The 20,561-nt window shown below is 40.4% G+C and overlaps 1 protein-coding gene across 1 annotated transcript; it reads left to right on the top strand.

Annotated features, from left to right (window-relative positions):
• The first annotated feature begins 2,779 nt into the window (after positions 1 to 2,779).
• On the top strand, positions 2,780 to 18,180 carry LOC125241429 (O-acyltransferase like protein-like). Its single transcript, XM_048149920.1, has 12 exons — positions 2,780 to 2,878; positions 3,392 to 3,488; positions 5,365 to 5,492; positions 6,715 to 7,462; positions 7,708 to 7,795; positions 8,208 to 8,336; positions 8,601 to 8,763; positions 9,500 to 9,669; positions 14,178 to 14,307; positions 15,028 to 15,184; positions 16,318 to 16,460; positions 17,101 to 18,180. Exons 1-12 carry the CDS (start codon positions 2,780 to 2,782, stop codon positions 17,218 to 17,220), a joined length of 2,172 nt encoding a protein of 723 aa, XP_048005877.1. The 3' UTR covers positions 17,221 to 18,180.
• The last annotated feature ends 2,381 nt before the right edge of the window (positions 18,181 to 20,561 follow it).

Genomic DNA, 20,561 nt, shown 5'->3' with positions numbered 1-20,561 from the left:
CTTGCGTTATCCCGGCATTCGCCGCGGCTCATGGGAGCCTGGGGTCCGCTTTTGACAAGTAATCCCAAGATTTGGCGTAGGCACTAGTTAATTTATATAACTATGATTTGCTGATATACGAAAATTATCATGAATAGTGGATCATGTCATTAGTTCCATCATTACTTAGCCGTTAAGTGCGTTAAGCTTAATTTACTGTAGTAATATAAGTGTTTTATCTATATTTTGAATAGTTCTCAGTGACAGCGTCTTAGGAGGTAGGTGCACATCTCTTGAACTGTGTATATCGTATCTAATGTAATTTTGTTTGTGCTTACTTCTGTTGTTTCTCCAATAAAGAAAATAAATAAATGTCAGTTTTAATGTAGGTTATGCCCGCGTGGTCGTAACACGCTGTATAATATTTGTCGATACCATGCGAAACGATTAGGTACTCAACAAAAAAAGTCTTTAGCTGCAGCTGTAAAAATGACAAATTCTTACACGCTATAAAAATAAATAACACACTTAATAAAGTCAATGTAATTTATTAAGAAATGAATTTAAAAAAACATACGTTCAATGCACATACTTAATAGCTTTAGCTTGAGTAAAATAATGGCTCCTTAATCAAAAGCAACTCAGCCGAGATTTGAACCCACTGCCCCAACCGTTACACCATAGCGTGCCGCAACTCATTACAACAATTTCACTGTTTGAATAATATTGCACGCCAACTCTCGCTAGTGCAATTAACTCTACCGGGAAAATCAACTCTATCTTATTGCTATACGATAAATGAGTCTAATCTTAAGATGCAATCGCATGTGTGTTTTTATTGGTTTTTTCCTGCTATGTCATTGACCGATGCATTTACTTATATTTTTTAAGATTCGATGAAGTGGACACGGCTGAGTGGCACTGTTAGTACAGTCAGTAGCGATTAGCGATTAAAGCGCCAAACTACAAATACATACACGGTGTAACATCAGGAAACCGAATTATTTTAACAGCGTATTCCTCATCATATTAGAAGAGTAAAATGTCATATTAACTTTTCGGATTTCGCCTACTTTCAGAGTTATAACTGCAGAGGGCGGAATTGCTCATGGCAAAAATCAAACGTCAATCGAGTTGGAACGTTAAATTTTATCGACTATCGATTGAACTGAAAGTATCAGTATATTGAGTTGTTTTCGTCGTAAGTAAGACGAGGATACTTCTTTATCCATTTGTTGACTGTTTTTCGTTTTAGATTAACCATTTTTTTCAAACGTTTTTGCAAGAGGACTAGTGACAAAAATGGTATTCAAATGTTATACAATTTACTTTTAATCTAGTCAAAGAGGTCAAAATCAAATAGTCGAATAGCTAATCAGAGGTCAAATAAAGGCAGAAATTTAAAAGGTGACTGTTTTTATCTATAGCTGAAAATGTCGATAAAATTTAACGTTCCAACTCTATTGACGTTTGATTTTTGCCATGAGCAATTCCGCCCTCTGCATGATGCCTTTATCGGACATAATCTAACTATCCTTGTTGATTTGATAGATATCAAAAAGTAAGTGACTCGTCGCAAAAAAGTATATTTTTAGAAAAAAATTACAATTTTTGTTTTAAGTGCAAGTTTTACGAATAACATTTACTTTTTATGTGGAAATACATAAAAAAAATATTTGGCGAAATTTACTTGACGTCATATAACATTTTATCTTTATTTTGCCCTCGGAAATGCGTAGTTCAAATCTTTCGGTTTCCTCATGTTACAACGTGTATGAAATTCCCAAAGAGTATTGAATCACTACATACCAACCCGGCAAGAAAAATCAACACTGTGGATCCCACTTTGCCAGTTTCCCAGTCTGAAAAATTCATAATCTGAATTTGGATTTGTGTGCAACCTGTCATACAAACAAATACAAATTCAGATTATGATTTTTTCCGATTGTCGATAGGCTCGCGGGTCAATGTCACCTTTCGTATCAATTACGGTTAAAAAACAGCTTAGCCATCTTGTAACATAAATAACAAACTACACAAAATTAAATTTTTGAAAGTACTCATGGGAGCTCAAGAGCGCATTGAGTGTGCCAGAGTATAGTTACTGGACGTCTTTAGGTAACGAGTAGGTATCATATCGATATCATGCTAACTATACTACTATACCACAGTATAATAAAGAGTACTATCGTACAGTATGGCCACTCCCGCTCCCCGCTGAAAGCGCCGCCCACCCCCTCTCGGTTACCTCACAGTTACCGCCTGCCAAAAACGCGAACAGTCTACCTGTCACATTTCACTCATACAAGCATAGTACGCGTTCACCTACACGAGCTTAGACTGTGTGCTAGGAACGCACCTCCTTCATATATTGGATTACCAGTGTCCGAGTTGTGACTATACCAACACAATCGTTCGGCATAAGTAATGTAATGATTGCATGACGTTTTTTGCCATGATGGCGGCAAACGAGACTATTTACAAGAATATATCGTTTTAATAACCGATCTTCTGTTTGGAAATAGACCTATAGAAGCTTGATCCGCGCCGAAACTTGGGGAATCTCTGGCTTAAACAAAGTTGCCTAATAATTATAGTTATAATATCTTTTAGGTAATTAAATTAATTCCAAAAAGGTAGCTGGTGGCTAGGTTTGGTGGTCTAGTGCCTAATAGCCACGTATGCTGAAGACCCAAGTTCAATTCACATCAGTTCGTCCACCGGTGGACACGTTCGCTTTTTCTTAGTGTAGGTACCTATGCTGTGTGTAAATATTGATAATCTATTTCTTTATGTTATTATGACTTTTACAGCGGTGGACGCCTCCGGTCGCTACAACTCGGGAGCCTACAGCGGCCGCCGGCACTGGCTGGGCTCCAAACAGCAGTGCCTTGACCTGGTGACTTTATACATTTACCTATGTGCCTACCGATGTATTGCGAAAAGATTTTCCTTCGTATTCTTACGGAAACGTACGAACGTGCCATGCTAAGTATTTCACAGCCTTGTTTCAGCCAGTCTCTTGTATACTTAAAAAGAAACACCATCATGTATATTGTTAAGTTCTGAAGTTAATGAATAAACCATTTATTAAGTCATTAAGTCTCAGTACAAGACATACTGACACTGTTCGAACAAGCATGACAAATACGAACGTTTCCGGAAAAATACGAAGAAAAACCTTTTCGCGTGGGACCCTGGTAGGGTATGGCAATTCTTAATACCGCACGTGCCAATATTTATACTTAGATACATTTGATACGCGAGCAAGCGGAAGATTCCAATATTGAACCGCAAGCGTTGCTAGTTCAGAATGTGGAATATTGTTGCGAGTGTTTCGTGACACGTAGATTAAACAGATTTTGCCGACGATGGAAATAGTAAAACAAAACGAGGATATTTGTTATTTCAGGATAAGAACAGAAGTGGCAGAGAGGAAAAAGAGGCCCTGGCAAAATTTCGAGACGATGAGTACCTCAACGCGGTGCTACGGAAGGACTTTAGTCAAGGTGAACTTATTTGTTTGTCCATAAAGCACATAAGGTACAGCGGGGCAAATCTCGACACGACATACACTTAGAAACAATATTAATTCTCATTGTTTAATTCTTACCTATAATATGTCGGCTAAATCGAATAAAAAAGGGTCTAATTTATCAAAACAAAAAATAAATTATTTTACACTAATCTAGGCATTCAGATCTAGGGGGTGACAGTCATTCACGCTCCCTGGCGAACGAGCCGCAAGCTGTGTCATACCTATACGCAAGAGCAATATTTAGTGCGTTTTTACATTAGGGATTATCCATAAATTACGTCACACGTTAAGGGGGTGGGAGGGGGTCGACGAAGTGTGACATTGTGTGACAAGGGGGTGAGAGGGGTCCCAAATTTCGTGACGTCACATTTCAAAATCTAAATCTAAGTGTTAAACGCGCACTTTAAACTACACTGTATTACTTCCTTTATGAAAACCTTGCGCGTTGCGGGGGTTTCAAGGCACGTAGGTTAAGTAAATATGTCACACACATTAACACGCGGAAAAGCTTAACTGGCTAAACATCAAACGATTTAGTTTCATCAATAATTTCTACATGTGAATTTGCAAAATATTCGTCACACTGTGGAGGGGGGAGTCTCACAAATGTGACCCGTTGTGACAAGGAGGGGGGGAGGGGCAAAAAAATCATGAAATTCGTGTGACGTAATTTATGGATGATCCCTTATCCGATCCGATATCGGATGTCGGAAGGATTTCAATAGAAAAAATCCAAGATGGCGACCGTAATGTATGGGATATCGGTCCGAAATCCGATATCGGATTGGATAATGTGAAAACGCAGAGCGTGAACGATCATGCATGCTCTTGGCTGTGGCCCCTTTGTCTGCGTAACCAGTTCAGGCCCCGTAGCCGAATGGCATTTCTCCGACGCCAAACGAAAGCGATACGCCGCTGGCTCTGTCGCGCCAATACGCAAGCGCGATAGAGATAGATATCTACTAGCGCTTCGTTTCGTGAGCGTTTCGTGAGCGATTGTGCCATTCGGCTAGCCACCCAGGGGGGTTACCATGACGTGCTAAAGCCGTTCAGTTTAGGTTGAGAGAGAGGCACGGAGCTATGTAACTGCTATAGCTGTGTCCCTTTCTCTCAACCTAAACTGAACGGCTTTAGCACGTCATGGTAAACCCCCTGGTGTATGGTTTTGTGCTAAAACAGTGTCTATAAATATCCTGAGAAGTGGTAGAAACTTAGCAAGTAGTAGGCAGCAGTAACTAGTATAACTTCGATAATAGAATAGAATAGAATATTTTTTATTTAACATCAGTTTGGCCAAATATAACAAATATAAATAACACAATCTAGATGTTAAATTGGGAGCCCACTCAGCATATTGCCACGGCATGCCGAAGCGCTGATTTTCAGTGGGTCCCGGACTAAATAAACTAAGCTAAGAGCTAAACTAAAATAAGTGACAGCACAAATATCAAACAAATGCGGAATACCGTCACTGTACAATAAAATTGACAGCAGGCATAAGACGTAATCTTAACCAAAGACCTATATAACTTCGTATAGACCGATAAAGTCTAAGAAAAAAACGTACCTCAAAACCATACAGAAAAAGGTACGGTGAGCTAGATGGCGATACACCTTTGGGGTATGCTCGGCTAGATGGAGCTAATATTAATATTTGAAATTTTAAAACATATTATCAAGCTAAGAATATGGCCCAAATTGTCAAAACGGAGGTTCAAAAGTTTTAAGCCTCTGTCGAGAGATGGCAGTCTAAGCACTGTGATTACACATTTTACTTTGACAGTAACTCTCTAACTTAATAACATAAAATGTATGATAGAAAGAAATAATATATATGTCTTCTGCAGCAGGGTCTGACCGACCGTTGACCGAGCTGGAAAAGCTTCGAACCAAAGAGGGCAGAGAGCCTCCCGTCCGCCTGGCCTACTCCGTCGTGCGGCTACATCTTAACATCACCAAGCTCGCCATGGTTAAGGTGTGTAACCATTTGTTTTTCTGAGCTAAAAATTAAATCTACAAAGAATGCCTACAGTTAAGGAGCGACTCAAGTACGAATACTAAGAATTACGGATTATTTATACACCGTGTTTCACTTAACACTAAAAACCTGAAAACAGTTTGTTCAGAATCGAGAGTAGAATCGATTGAGCTATATCTTGATGGGGGTAATATTTTTATTTAAATTAGTATTATTAGTTATTTTTTACGTGCCCATTCTATTGTACTCGTAATACAACATTGTGTATATCGCATTGCTAGAGGTTGTTTACCTTTTTTCAGTATTTAGGGGTATTAATACTGGCCGGTTACTTGGACGATTATTTTTTCCGCTACTAGTTTGACGTTGTTTGTCAGTTTAATCTTAATGTTTATCATAAGTCATAACAAATTGAACTCGTACCTAATTACAACCTTGTCATTTTGAATATTGAGTTTATTTGCTTACTGCGATTACCTGTCCAATTTGAAGTTTACTGTGACAAAGCTTTAAAGTGTTTTACAGTGACATCTTAGCTGTCTATTGGTAAACCTTATGTCGTTGCAGTATCGTACACAAATAAATAGTCTTTTGGTTTATGATGGTAGTTAGCAATTATTTTATTGAGTGTAGAGCTAAAAGTCAAGTAGAGCTGTACAGAAAATTAAAAATTCAATCAAAAAAAAAAGTAACGATCAGATTAAAAGATGAATACTCTAGATGAGTTTAAAAAAATAAAAATCAGTTGGGGTGTCTGAGGTTTTGAGTGATACCGGAAACACCGTGTATAGGATTTACATAATTACTTCATTTGCTTCATACTAAGAATCGTACATCATTTTTTTAGCGCCACCTAACTACACTGATGATGCCTATACAATAAAGAAATATGTTATTTGTTCTTATAAAAAATAAAAACACGCAAAAGAATGTGGGGAAATATGATTTTGGCCACTTCCAGGCTGCGAGCAGCGCCATCCAGTTTTAAGCCTAAAAAGCCCATACTTACTTACATTTCAGGGGTACGCATTTTTGTATGGGCTTTGGCAATCCTCCGCACTAAGGCGTCGGATGTCTCGGTTTATACCCAGGCGTAGCAAAAGTCATCTTATACGATTGCCTAAAGCAATTGACTCAACTATTCATGATAGGTAAGACGGAGGTAGAAAAACAAGAGAACCAAAGCTTTCTCAAAAATACATTGATTTTTCTGTTTCAGAGCCTCGAGGTCGTCCAAGGCCTGTGCCTCCCCCGCTCCTGCTCACCAGAAGACATCACAGCTATCATCAACTTCTCCATCATGATCACCGACACCCTCAAATCCAACCGCACCACCCCGAGAACAGTCACCGTCATCACCTCCCGACGCATACAAGCCTCTTACGACCTCACACATGACTATCCAGCTATTGCCCTTTCAGCGCTCACTTTAACCTTAATCATTCTGTCTATAATAGCCACCTTAGTAGACTTCGACTTACTAAAATGTCGCAAAAAAGTAGTATCCAAAACATTCAACGTCCAAAAATACAACAACGATCTGCAAGAAAGCAGTCACAAACCAGAACTGACAATCAACAATATAGAACACTCAAATATCAATCTTATGACGCTGAAAAAATATAAGCAAAACGCGATGCCTCATACGCTCGACGTAGTATCTTTAGAGAATACTAATAGTTGTAAGCGGTGCGGGAAGTATAAGAAGCAATGCGTTAATCCGATAAAGAGTGAAGCCTACCAACCTTGCCCCCGGGTCAGATATGATAACTCCATAGCTAGCTTGAGAGTTAAAAGGAGTGTATCGCAATATCTGCTGCTCTGTTTCTCCTTGAACTATGGGTGGAAGAGGATTTTCAACACGAATATGGCGAATAAGGACCTGTCTATAATGCATGCGTTCAGGATCGCGACGACTTTCTGGGTGGTGTTCATTCATGTGGCGACGATGGTCAGCTATTTGTCAGGTAAGTTGTATTCTGTAAAGATCGTAATAAAAGTCAAATACCCTACAAAATATCCTGCTCCAGACCCTTTAGCACAACTTGCCCTGACGCGTGCGAGTCCATACATCAAGCGTGATTTCAAGTATGGACTCGCGCGCGACAAGGCAGTTTGTGCTAGAGGGGCAGTTGTGTAAATCCTGTAAAATCTTTTGAGTAAATACTTAAGTCTCAAATAATTCTAAGCGTAAGTTTTATGTGTGTTGCAGACAACGGTTCAGAGATGAACAGCCAAAACAATGTGTTCATGATTCTAGCCACAGGTTCCTTGGCATTCGACACGCTATTTTTCGTCAGGTAACTGTTTACTTACTTAAAATAAATCATTTTCATTACTTACTATGGAGTCCACACATGATTATTCCGCTGGACAGCAAAGGTCTGTAAAATAGAAGTAATAAGGGACTGCTCCCAAGAACTGGGTACGTAGCCGAATGTCACAAACGCTCACGAAACGAAACGCTCGTAGATATCTATCTCTATCGCTCTTGCGTATTGGTGCGACAGAACCAGACTACCTTTCGCAGCGTTTCGTTTTCGTTTCGCGTCGCAGAAATGCCATTCGGCTACGGCACCTGATAGATGAGACAAGATGACTTCTTGGAACTGACGACTTATTCGATAACGGTCTGATCTTCCATTCAATTATTTCACGGTATTTTGTAGTAAATTTTTTTATCAAATTATTCTTATATTTCTTTATTCTCAGTGGCCTCTTCAGTTCCTACCACTTCTTCTACTTGAAGAGCCAATACAGTGTTGAGGAGTTGGTGAGCTTCGGTGGAGTCTGCGGGCAGATCCTCCAGCTGTTCTGCTTCATCACCAACCGGGCTGTTAGGTGAATATTTATCTTTATCATCATGTCTTCTCATTGTATGGCTAGCTGAAGACCTAATACAGTGTTGCCATCTAGGCCACCGTACCTTTTTCTATATAGTTCTGAGGTACGTTTTTTTCTTAGACTGTAGCTATCTATCTATCTATTTATAGTTACATAATATGTCTTTGGTTGGACTAAGCTCTAAAATGACGTTTTTTAATGGTATCCCTTCATGATGTGCGCAAGACTATGATTTTTCAAAAAGTCTTTTATTAATCGCAGGCTCCTCCCGTCCTATCTGTACGCGATCTTCCTAGCATCAGTGCTATCGCGCGCGACGCACGACACGGCAGCGCTCGAGCTGCCGGGCCGCGACCGGGACTGCGACGTCACGTGGTGGAGGAATATACTGTACATCACCAACTTGTACCCTCAGGATCAGCGGGTGAGTCATCTTTTACCTACAGGCAAAACGTTTCATACAAAATGTGACCCAGGATCAAATGGTAAGTAATTTTCAGTTGAACGTTTCTTTTGGGCACTCCATCGAATGTTAATGCCCTAGCTGATCAGACCGACCAAAATTCGAATCTACAAGACTGTAATTAGACCAATTTTGATGTTTGGATCCTGACTCGGAAAGAAGACTGCATTCTCCTAGTGAAGAGAAAAATCTGGTGAAAGATTTTGAGAGCTCGTCTCTCTTACCAATAAGTGATATTTAGAGTATCAGTGCTAATTCATATATGAGTGTGAAGCTCTCTTAGTGAAGAGGAAAATTTGGTGGAAGATTCTGGGAAGAATTTCTTTGGTTGACTACCAAAGAGATTCTCTTTCACCAACAAGTAACATTCTAAGCATCAGTAAATCTGGTGGTTATAAGTGGGATACCTAGAAGAGGAAAATCAGGTGGAAGGTTCAGGGGTCGATCAGACAGTTCCTCTGTTACCAATATTCCTAGCATCCGTAAATCTGGCGGACGGTTCTGGGATCCATCAGAGAGCTCCTCTCTTATATACCTAAGTGATATTCCTATGTAGCATCAGTGCTGTCGAAGTCTGAGGATATTTTTCTTCATTATGGGAATCGACTGGCGAATGTCAATGACATCTCGTGTTAGGTTTCCCTTAAATTGGCATTGGGTATCTGGCATATAACTCGTCAAATCTCCTTTTTCACAGTGCCTGCAAGTGTCTTGGTACCTTACCATGGAGACGCAACTCCACGCAGCCGGCGCGTTGCTCTGTGCTTTAGCAGTGCGCCGTCGCGCCGCTCTGACTTTGGCTTCTATCGTCGTTCTGACGGCCACTGCGACCGATGTCGCGTCTGCTTTTGGAGATTACAATAAACCGTAAGTAATACTGAAGATTATACATTAGTGACTACAAATATGTTGCGTAATAACGATGTAGGAACAGTTCCACACCGCCGGTGTGTGAGTTTGCAAAGTGTGGCCGTGCCTCGCTGAATTGGACTTCCATTGTGATGATGGTAGCTCCTGCGACGGATGTTGCATCTGTTTTCATATAAGTGGACTGTCCTGATGTCTAGTACCTATCCTTAGTCACTAAGGAACGCGCTCGTCTTATAAGGCGTCAGTAGGTCATAGAAAACCCCTGCGTGCGTAGCCGAACGCACAAACGCTCACGAAACGAACCGCTCGTAGATATCTCTATAGAATAGAATAGAATAGAATAGAATATACTTTATTTAACATCAAATTGGACAAATACAAGGTAAAGGTACATACAACTTAAATTAGATGCTAAATGGGATCCCACTCAGCATGTTGCCACGGCAAGCCGAGGCGCTGATTTTCAGTGGGACCCTGACTTAATAAACTAAGCTAAGAACTAAACTAAAACTAGAACGAGTGACAGCACAAACATCAGGGAACAGTTAGGTACGATACTATACAAGTAAATTGACAGAGTGTCCACGATATGAAACAATGACTGACAATACAATTAGTGATGGAAAAGACAGTAACACGAAACAAACACGCGACAAATGGATACATAGTACATACATACATAGCACAGAAGGTAAGACTTTTTAATTATTATTAATCCCCCAGTGAGGCGCAGCAGGTTTTTAAATTTTTTACCGCATCTTAAAAGATTTGGCCGTTTAGAAAATATGCTCGACATTTAAATTTAAAACTATGAATTGACTTCAAAGCACGGATCGGCGGCGGAATCAGGTTCCAGCATTTCGTGGCCGCATACCGGAAACTACCACGAAACGCTGCTGTTTGGTGCGGAGGACAAACAAGCTGAAGGAATCTTGATGATCTAACCTCGTTGGACCTGGAGTTACGAGACCATGAGAGCTTATCGTAGAGGTATGATGGGATCTGCCTATTGATAACACCGAATACCAAGATAGCCAGATGGAGTTTTTGACGGGTAGACATTTTCAGAATACGGTTTCGATTGAGATATGGCGTCACGTGAGAGCGAGGTGGAATGTGGTAACAAAAACGCGCGCAGGCATTTTGAACTCGCTGAATCAGCCGCTGCGTGCGCGACAGTAAGCGAGGCCCATACACGATGTCACCATAATTGAGTGTTGAGAGCACCAGCGCCTCACAGAGTTTAACTCTTAACTCGACGTGTAGAAACTCGCGAATTTTGTACAGAACTTTCAGCCGGTAAAAGCAGTTGCGTATTGTGTTCTGCACATGTGTTTCATAACGAAGTTCGCCATCCATTACGATTCCCAGGTTTCGAGCTTCCAGGACACGTTCCAAGGGTTCATTATTTATGTGTACTAAGATGTTACATTGAGATATATTATCAATTTGATTTTTAGACCCTAAAATAATATATTTTGATTTAGCAGGGTTTAAATGAAGTGCGTTTGAGTGTGACCAATTAAATATGCGTTCCAAATCCTCATTGAGCTTATTGACTTGTTGGATACAGTTCCTACTGTTGCAATCAATATAAATTTGAAGATCATCTGCATAAATATGAAATTTAGAATGCTCAATTACCCTAACCAAGTCGCTACAATATAGAATAAATAACAAGGGACCCAAAATGGAGCCTTGAGGTACTCCCCTTGAGACTCCCCTAATTTTAGACACTATGCTCCTACCATCAGCTCCACGGATTTCAACCAATTGTCTTCTATTGGTAAGATAACTTGCGAACCACTTCACAGTGCCGTTTTCGAAACCGTAATACGTGAGCTTCGAAAGGAGTAACGAAATATTAATAGTTTCGAAGGCTCTTGAGAAGTCTAATAGCGTTAATATCGTACCTTTTCCGTTATCTTGAGACGCTAAGATATTGTCAGTCACATCTAGCAAGGCAGTGGTGGTACTACGGTGTTTGCGGAAGCCGGACTGTGCAGCGGGTAAGATGTTATTCACTTCCAAGTATTCTGACATCTGTTCGCATACCACGCTTTCAATAATCTTGGAAAGACATGGCAGAATACTTATTGGTCGCAGATCTTTCATAGACGTAGGGTTCGTGACTTTAGGCAGAGGACGTACGAGGGCGGTTTTCCAGGCGTCAGGAAATGTATGTGTAGTAATCGACCTGTTTACTATCGCCGTAATAGTGCCTAATGTTCGCGGCAAGGTAAGCGTAATCATATCCAGAGTGATGCCATCGACGCCCTGTGCGTTGGACGTTATTTTTTTTATGACTTTCATGACCTGGTTTTCACTGACCTGTTTTAGGTGAAATGAAGACTGACAGAAACGATTGAACTCGTAAAAAGTCAGATTACTAATGCTGGTGTCCTGGCTTCCAGGAAGATCGAGGAAATGACTATTCAAGAGATCAGGGTCATTAAAGTGGCTCGGAAGTTCTTTTTCAGAACGTCTATCTGAAAGCACGTCTCTCTTGAGATTTTTCCATAGCTCTCTAGAATTACTAATATTACAATTAATGCGGTAATTGAAATACGCTCGTTTCTCGTTCACCAAGGCTTGAGCGACGGCGTGCTTAAGCTCTTTGTAATATTCTTTGTGGGAGTCTATTTTACTAGCTTTATACCTATCGTGAGCCTTATTCCGCAACGCCATCATTTCTTTTATTGTATAGGTAATCCAAGGGCAAGTGTGTTGTCTAATACATACCGTCTTATGCGGGGCGAATGTGTCAAATAAATAAATAAGATATGCATTAAAAACATCGACCATGTTGCTCGGATCTGTAGAACTGATAATATTGTCCCAGGGAATGCTGAGCAGCATTTTTTCAAAGTTTTGCGTATCAATATCTTTAATGGGTCTAAATGTTGCAAATTTAGGCGCTGGTTTTTCGATTTTTATATTAAGTTTACATGAAATAAAAGCATGTGAACTAAGTTCCGGTATGTAATTAACGCTAACATTACACACCGGCGCATCGGTACATACCAAGTCAATCAAGGTACCGCTGTGATCTGTGAAATGAGTAGGTACATCGACGTGTTGTGTTAGATTAAAACAATTTAAGAAATTGTGCAGCTTAATGGTATTAGCATTATTTGTTGCCAACAAATTAACATTAAAATCGCCAAGTAAAACTATAAAATCAAATTTTGCGAATGAGCTAACTGAACTTGTTATCGCGTCAATAAACAAATCTAAACTAAGCCAGGGCGGTCTATATGCCGTGCCAATTACAACCTTCATACCTCTAACGTTAAGGCTTAGCCACATTTGTTCCACCGGCAGAGTAACCGGGTGCGCGCATATCCGTGCGTTGATGCCTTGCTTTACATAAAAACCAATGCCCCCTCCCCGCGAGCGCACCTCCGGCGGCCTGGGAGTGTGTCTCAGTTTGTAGCCGGGCACTGCGGGTGCGCGGCTGTCAACGGAATCGCGCAGCCACGTCTCATTTATCGCCATAATGTCGACCCTATGCGCCTGCATTGCGACAATGAACTCTTCGTGCCTAGTACCTAGCGAGCCGGGATTAAGTAAACCTACAAATAATTTATTTTTATTTGTCGTAATTATTTTAATGAATCACTGAAAAATAATTTATAACTTGTATTAGCTAGCAGGCACTTACTATGACAATATTGATAATAACTAAGAATAGGTAATAGACACGAGAGCGCACTATAGCGCGCTCTTGCGTATTGGCGCGACAGAGCCAAACTACCTTTCGCGGCGTTTTGTTTTCGTTTCGCGTCGTAGAAATGCCTTTCGGCTAGGGCCTGATGTCTAGTACTTATCCTTAGTCACACACAGGAACATAAAAAGAGAGACGGGATACAAAATAAATAATATAGTGGTATTCATCTTCTGTAGGTCTAGCACAACCTGCGATCTCCCCCCTCGAGTCCATACTTGAAGTCGCGCTTAATGTATGGACTCGCGCGCGACAACAGAAGTTGTGCTAAACCGCCTGTTCTCACACCTCGTTTCATCTTATAAGGCGTCAGTTAGGTCATAGAAAACCCCTGGTCTGGGGGTGGGGCCCGTTTCTCGAGGTACAAGCCTTGTATTACAAGTGTGTTTCCATGACAACCCATACGATTTGACAGTTCGCGCACTTGTAATACAAGGCTTGTACCTTTCGAGAAATGGGCCCCAGTGGCCCGTTTCTCGAAAGGTACAAGCCTTGTATTACAAGTGTGTTTCCATGACAACCCATACGATTTGACAGTTCGCGCACTTGTAATACAAGGCTTGTACCTTTCGAGAAATGGGCCCCAGTGGCCCGTTTCTCGAAAGGTACAAGCCTTGTATTACAAGTGTGTTTCCATGACAACCCATACGATTTGACAGTTCGCGCACTTGTAATACAAGGCTTGTACCTTTCGAGAAACGGGCCCCTGGTCTATGCAGTAGGTGATATACGAGTATAGGTATATGATTTCTTACTACCAAGCTTTATGTATTTTCAGTATGGCAGACATGTTTGCGGCATACTATGTGATGCTGGAGCGGCCCTGGGCGCGAGTGGCTCCGTACTTCACCGGCGTCTTCGCCGGGTGGTTAGTTAGAAGGATGGACGGACAACTCAAGGTGTCAAAAGTATGTCATCTAGATGTTCATGGTAACCATGAAGTGCTTAAGTTCAGTTTAGGTTGTAGAGGAGCTATGTAACTGCTGTAGCTGTGCCCCTTTTTCTCGACTTAAACTGGACGTCTTTAGTACTTGGTACTTGGTGCATGATTCAGCGACATTGTAAACTTGATCAGATTTAGTTAAGAATGCCTTTTGGTCTTCTTGCTGGGCGTGTGACTTTGTCTCTGTAACTCGAGGTCGCGAGTTTGACAACAAAATGAACATAGAATGTATTTTATTTATCTTATGGCGCTCCGACTGTGGAATGAGCTCCCTGCCGAGGTATTCCCGATGAACAGTATGGAGTTCTTCAAAAAAAGTGTACAAATTTCTAATGGGTCGGCAACATGCTGAGTGCAGGCGTCCATAGGTTACGGTGAACGCTTTCCGTATACCTGTTTGCCACCGACGTGGTATAAAAAAGGGATTGGAATATGACTATGTGCCCATTTAGAGGGTACGATTACATTGCGGTATTTGATGGCTGTGCAAAATTGTAGGTTACCTCAACAGCCCGCAATGTAACTAAAATCGCATGCGAGTTCGCACGCCGTCTAAATCAGGCCTATGTCTTCCTTTCCACCTGGATGTTTGATTGAGATTCCTACTTTTTAAGCAGCTCTGCTCCACAATACAAGGAGTACTAGTATAATTATGAAACATTTACACATGAACCGTTGTTTCTAGGTGACGTCTGCATTCCTTTGGCTAGCGTCTCTGTCAGCGCTGAGCGTAGCATCGGCGGTGCCGTGGGCCGGGCCAGCCTGGGTGTCTTGCTTCCTACATCTACTCTGGCCTGTGGTTCTGCTATGGCCGGCACTGGTGTGTGCTACGAACTATGCTGGTAAGAGATTTGTGTATTATATCTATACTATCAGATATCGCACTTGAAGGCCTGTTCTCCAGGCTAAAGTTTACAAATGTTCTATTGATGTGTTAATATCGTCTTGTCACCGTAAAATCACCGTAATCTGTTTTTAACCCCCGACGCAAAAACGACGGGGTGTTATAAGTTTGACGTGTCTGTCTGTGTGTATGCCTGTCTGTCTGTCTGTCTGTTTGTCTGTCTGTCTGTGTGTGTGTGTCTGTCTGTGGCATCGTAGCTCTCGAACGGATGAACCGATTTTGAGTTAGTTTTTTTTTGTCTGAAAGCTGAGTTAGTCGGGAGTGTTCTTAGCCATGTTTCATGAAAATCGGTCCACTATGTCGCAGTCGGGGGATTTATGGTTGGTTATAGATAAATATCTAATTATACGTCGTTTCTTCTTGAGTTCTGTGTTCCGTATCCTTCTATCTTCCTTGACTCTTATAATTATGATCTCAAAACATCAAGATTTTTTAGAAATCTAATTCCTTCCTTCAGTTGTAAAATATTTTTCTTCAAACACTATGTACGAAAGAGGAAACTCGAAACGAGTGGCGATAAATTAAAACACGACCGAATGGATTTTTTTTAAGCGACACGTTACGAAGTTACGAATTTACTTTTCGTATGTGTATCATACGACATATTTCTGTACAGATCGCCGTCTGAAGTTTCGACCTGTCGACGAACCACTTTCAGCACTAGTGTGGGCAAAAAGCATCATCTGTACTGAAAACTATATATTTTTTTATGGACTATGTTCGTGTGTGTATTTCGGCCATTTTTTCAAAGTTGTCCACCCCACTTTTTTTGTAACATGGGTATAGTTTACGCGATTCATACTCAGAATCGCGAGGTCTTTCGATCCTGATAAGAGAAAGAAAATGTCCTAAGACTTCCATACGTTTCTCAACCTTCCATTCCGTTACCGCCATACAAGATGTATGAAAAAATGGTAACGGAATGGGAAAAAAGCCTTGTGACACTTTTTTCCTCCTATTAGGATTGAAAGAGCTCGTGATCTGAGTGGAAACCACATAAAAATTTCCAAATCCACAAAAAGTGGGGTGGACAACTTTGAAAAAAAAAAATTGGTCCATTTATGTCCGCAGGTCTAAGCCGCCAGCTCCTGGACTCTGGGCCAGTAGCAGCGCTCAGCAGACTCTGCTACAGCGTGCTCCTCTTACACGGACCTATCACAAGAACGGTTCTCCTCAGTGTGGACGGGGCGCTGTGCTCACAGACTCTGTGCATTGTAAGTACTCATTTACTGCCTCAAGAAACAGCACTTGTTTCAGCTCAAGTAATGTTTTTTATATTATAAATGGGCTTACTCTTGGCCAAAGACCGTAGGCCACGTCTTTGCCGTTGGCTAGTCTGTGGCCAAGAGTAGGCCCCATTAATAATAATAAAATAACGCCGGCGGCCTGCTGAACGTATCACCGGGATCTGGCTACCGCAGTCTCACCTCTCGACAACCTTTCAGCCACTCTTCAAGTGTTGCTCTGTTGTCGCACCGTGCGTGCGGCCGTTTTGCAGGGCCCACTCAATGAGTTGGCGAATCACCGCCTGTCTTTTACAATCCTAAGACTAGTTGTCATGGCAGGTGTGCGATAGTCTCCCATAGACCATTATCCAGTCCATCCAACTTGCACAAAAATAGCCTATGACTTTAGTTCACATGGTTTCATTTATCGCCCTTATTAGGTTTACGCGCTGTATTTACGCCGCCGTCTTTGATTTTTTCCTTTGAAATCATTCCGACTTCCGATATCGGATCGGATAATGTGAAAACGCACTTAGGCCCCACACATGCCTCCCATAAGTCCGGGACCCCATGGCCCCGAGATATGGTAAGACGTAAAAAAAAACTAATATTAAAAAATTGTCCCCAGTGGTCGTACTTCGCGGGCACAACGCTGATCACCCTACTGGCATCCCTCCTCCTGTCCCTTCTGGTGGAAATGCCGTGCTGCAGCCTCCTACGCCGGCTCTCTGACTGTGCTACTAGTTAAATATTACTCTTTAAACCTATGATTTATATTAGTAGTTTTCAAACTTTTTTCATAGCGCGCCAAAATTTTAAGGAATTTTAAGAGGGCCAGGCAGGCAAGTATGGTCGCGCGGCAAATGATAAAACATCAGGCCGTCCCTATCCCACTATTTGTAAGTGCGATAGGAACGGCCAGATGTTTTATCATTTATCGCGTGAAAAGACTTGCTTGCCAGGTTTCCATTTTACTACATTGCTGGCCTTATAAAATACTATTTTGAAGGTTTGGTGGTAGCCGTATAAAAACCTTTCACGGGCCGGATATGTACTTTGCCTACCACTGGTCTGTATCCAGTAATTATGAACATTTGTCCAGTCTTGGAGATGACTCAGAGGAAACTTGAATGATCACTCAATAATTACGAGAAAAAGGGGCAGCTTTAAACGGACGTTTAGAGTTAAAAGGAATGCTTTTCGGCCTATCTAATGGGCCTTATTTTATTATGTTACATATATGAGTAAATACTTGTACTCTTTCTTCTAGGTCACGTCAGTGTCCCATAGAAAAGTGGACATTGTGCTCCTAAGCAATCTAGACAAAGAGCGCGTGGTCACCAGATGTATGACAAATTTAAGGGCCCATTTAGACGGTACGAGAACTCGCATTACGAGTTTTTTTACATTGCGGTATTGGCTGTGCAAAATTGTATGTAACCTCAACATCTTATGCGAGTTCGCACGCTGTCTAATTCAAGCTTAACTGGTAAAATACTACGAAATTATTACATAGTATAACCAGGGACTGCTGAGTACATGCCGGTGGCCGCGAGTTCGCGACCCATTCAGTGGTGACGAGTTGACGACCTTCCCGACCTTTAATGTCGATAGAATTCAATGTCGGGTGCTCGCGCGCGGTCCGTTTGTTAATGTAGGTAAGAATTTAGAATGGTGGCATTTTGTGACCATCAAAGGAGTGAGCCTTCTGTACTTGTACTATTATATACAGCGCGTAAACGTAATAAGGGCGATAAATGAAACCATGCGTATAATTCAATATTGTTATCATTAATTAAGAGGTGTTTTTGATTTACTCATAATTTTCACCCCATAATGAATTTTTGAAAAAAATCTCAGCAGCAATGTACTGTAAACGTTGTTGCGATGACAATCAATGAAAACTGTCAACGAGCGTTTAACGGGAGTGTGTTTGCATTACGTTGCGGGCCGAATTAATTTGTATGGATAAAAAAAAATATTTCAATTTTAAGTAAAAGTTATCTAATTACATTTTATACGTCCTATACTCACCACCGTTAAGAGGTTCGCCCGTATTAGGTTTACACCCTGTATGTATAACCCACCCTCTCCGGCCCTGGCTATACTCGTACGACTAACGACTACGAAACGAACTTATGATCTCAATTTATTGCTCAAACATGTTATTTCATTAAAGCTTTAATTATATTACAATTTAGTTAATTAAGCAATAAAGTATTTAGGTCTAATAAAAAAACAATGATTTATTTTTTACATTTAATTAGAAAATACAATAAAAAATCTTAAAACTAGAATAATATTTACAACCTATTTACAATTACGAGTTTTATTTAATATCCTATATTTAAGTTTTGTAAGCTTCTGCTCGTATCCAGAGATTATTACATAAATGCATTTTTGTTATGAGAGATACTATTATGATCTATGTAGGCAAAATAATTGATTTCGCTCCCTCGGTTTCTTTTGCAGAGCCATATAAAAGGGCAATTTCAAAATTTAGGACCCCCAATTAGCGTAAGTTGTTAACAAAAATTAACTCACTGTCAGTTTTGTGACGATAATTGGGGGGACCCAAATTCTGAAAATGCCCAAAACATCAACTCAATTAGTGCAAGATAGTTCAATTGTTCATATTCAACATTTATCCATACTAATATTATAAATGGGAAAGTGTGTGTGTGTCTGTTTGTTTGTCCGTCTTTCACGTTAAAACGGAGCGACAAATTGACGTGATTTTTGAAGGGGAGATAGTTGAAGGGATGGAGAGTGACATAGAGTACTTTTTGTCACTTTATAACCCCCCACTTCTCTAAAATGGGGGGGTGGAAATTTGTATGAAGCATTCCGCAATTTTTGAATTTAAGGCGTACGAAGCCGCGGGCAAATGCTAGTTTAGATATATGTACCTGCAATCTACGTCACGACATACATGTATAACTGAACTATGAACAATTGAAATCTTTGAACAGTTATACATTAATTTAATTCTACAATATGGATATAAGTAAGTACTGAAATACGAAACTCAGGTCCCGGATACGAGCTAGAAATTTACCAGTCATTTTATTTACATAGGTAGTTCTTTTACAATCGCAAGGATGCATTTACAATCTAAGGCAAATGTCCCAGTGCTGGACACTACCAATATGGGTATTTTGGCGAGAACCAAAAATATTTTTTCTAAAGTAGGTCAAATTTTATGTTTTTCCTACTCAGAATCATGAGTCCTTTCGACCTAGGTCAAAAAACAAGAGATAAATAATTGGTCCCAAAATTTTCTATTATTTTTCATACTTTCCTCTTTGTAACCGCTGTACAAATGGTTTGAAAAATGGTAACGAAGTGGAAAAAATAAATTTGGGACGCTTTTTCCGCCTGGTAGGATGAAAAGGGCTCTTAAGTCTGAGTAGGAAAAACATAAAATTTACCTATTTTAGAAAAAAAAAAGGTTTTGAGTTTTTTTGCGAAAATGCCCATATTATGACTTGTCAAGAGTATGCGTCTTCAAGAGTCTTGTATGCGGCGACAGGTTAGTATACTTGTAGATAATAGTTCTGATGAAATTCCGCAACATGGCGTGTAGTTATATAGGTACATATTTCTGGTCAGTATTTAAAAGAATGACTGTCAAAAACTGAGACGTTAACCTTAAAGCATTACAATTTACACGTAAAATTTACTGTCATGATCGTGTACACAATTGTACCTATTACATATTTTTTATAATGAAACTTTGCTTTTTTGTAAAAAATGTTTTCGGAATGGGAACCTTAAAAGCAATGTTTTTGAGATCTATCTACTGGTAATAAAATGGGATTGTTACCGAAACTAATTACCTATGTAAAAATAAAATTGGTTAGAAGCAAATCTTTTCCTGCATTTGGGCCATTTTTTTTTCTAAGTTGTCCACCCCACTTTTTTTAGATTTGGAATTTTTTATGTGTTTTCCACTCAGAATTGCGAGATCTTTCAATCCTAATAGGAAAATAAACGTGTCCTAAGGTTTTTTTCCCATTCCGTTACCACTTTTTCATACATTTTGTATGGCGGTAACGGAATGGAAAGTTCGAAAAAATGTATGGAAAT

This window comes from Leguminivora glycinivorella, chromosome Z, assembly GCF_023078275.1.
Source record: "Leguminivora glycinivorella isolate SPB_JAAS2020 chromosome Z, LegGlyc_1.1, whole genome shotgun sequence".
In the NCBI taxonomy this organism is placed as follows: Eukaryota; Metazoa; Arthropoda; class Insecta; order Lepidoptera; family Tortricidae; genus Leguminivora; species Leguminivora glycinivorella.
Note: the sequence above shows the minus strand (reverse complement) of the source record. Positions and strands in the feature narration are given on the sequence as shown.

Coding starts and splice junctions, on each gene's coding strand:
- LOC125241429 (XM_048149920.1), top strand. CDS start 2,780: ATGACTTTTACAGCGGTGGACGCCTCCGGTCGCTACAACTCGGGAGCC. Junction 5,493..6,714: donor CCAAGCTCGCCATGGTTAAG/GTGTGTAACCAT, acceptor TTTCTGTTTCAG/AGCCTCGAGGTCGTCCAAGG. Junction 7,463..7,707: donor GATGGTCAGCTATTTGTCAG/GTAAGTTGTATT, acceptor TGTGTGTTGCAG/ACAACGGTTCAGAGATGAAC.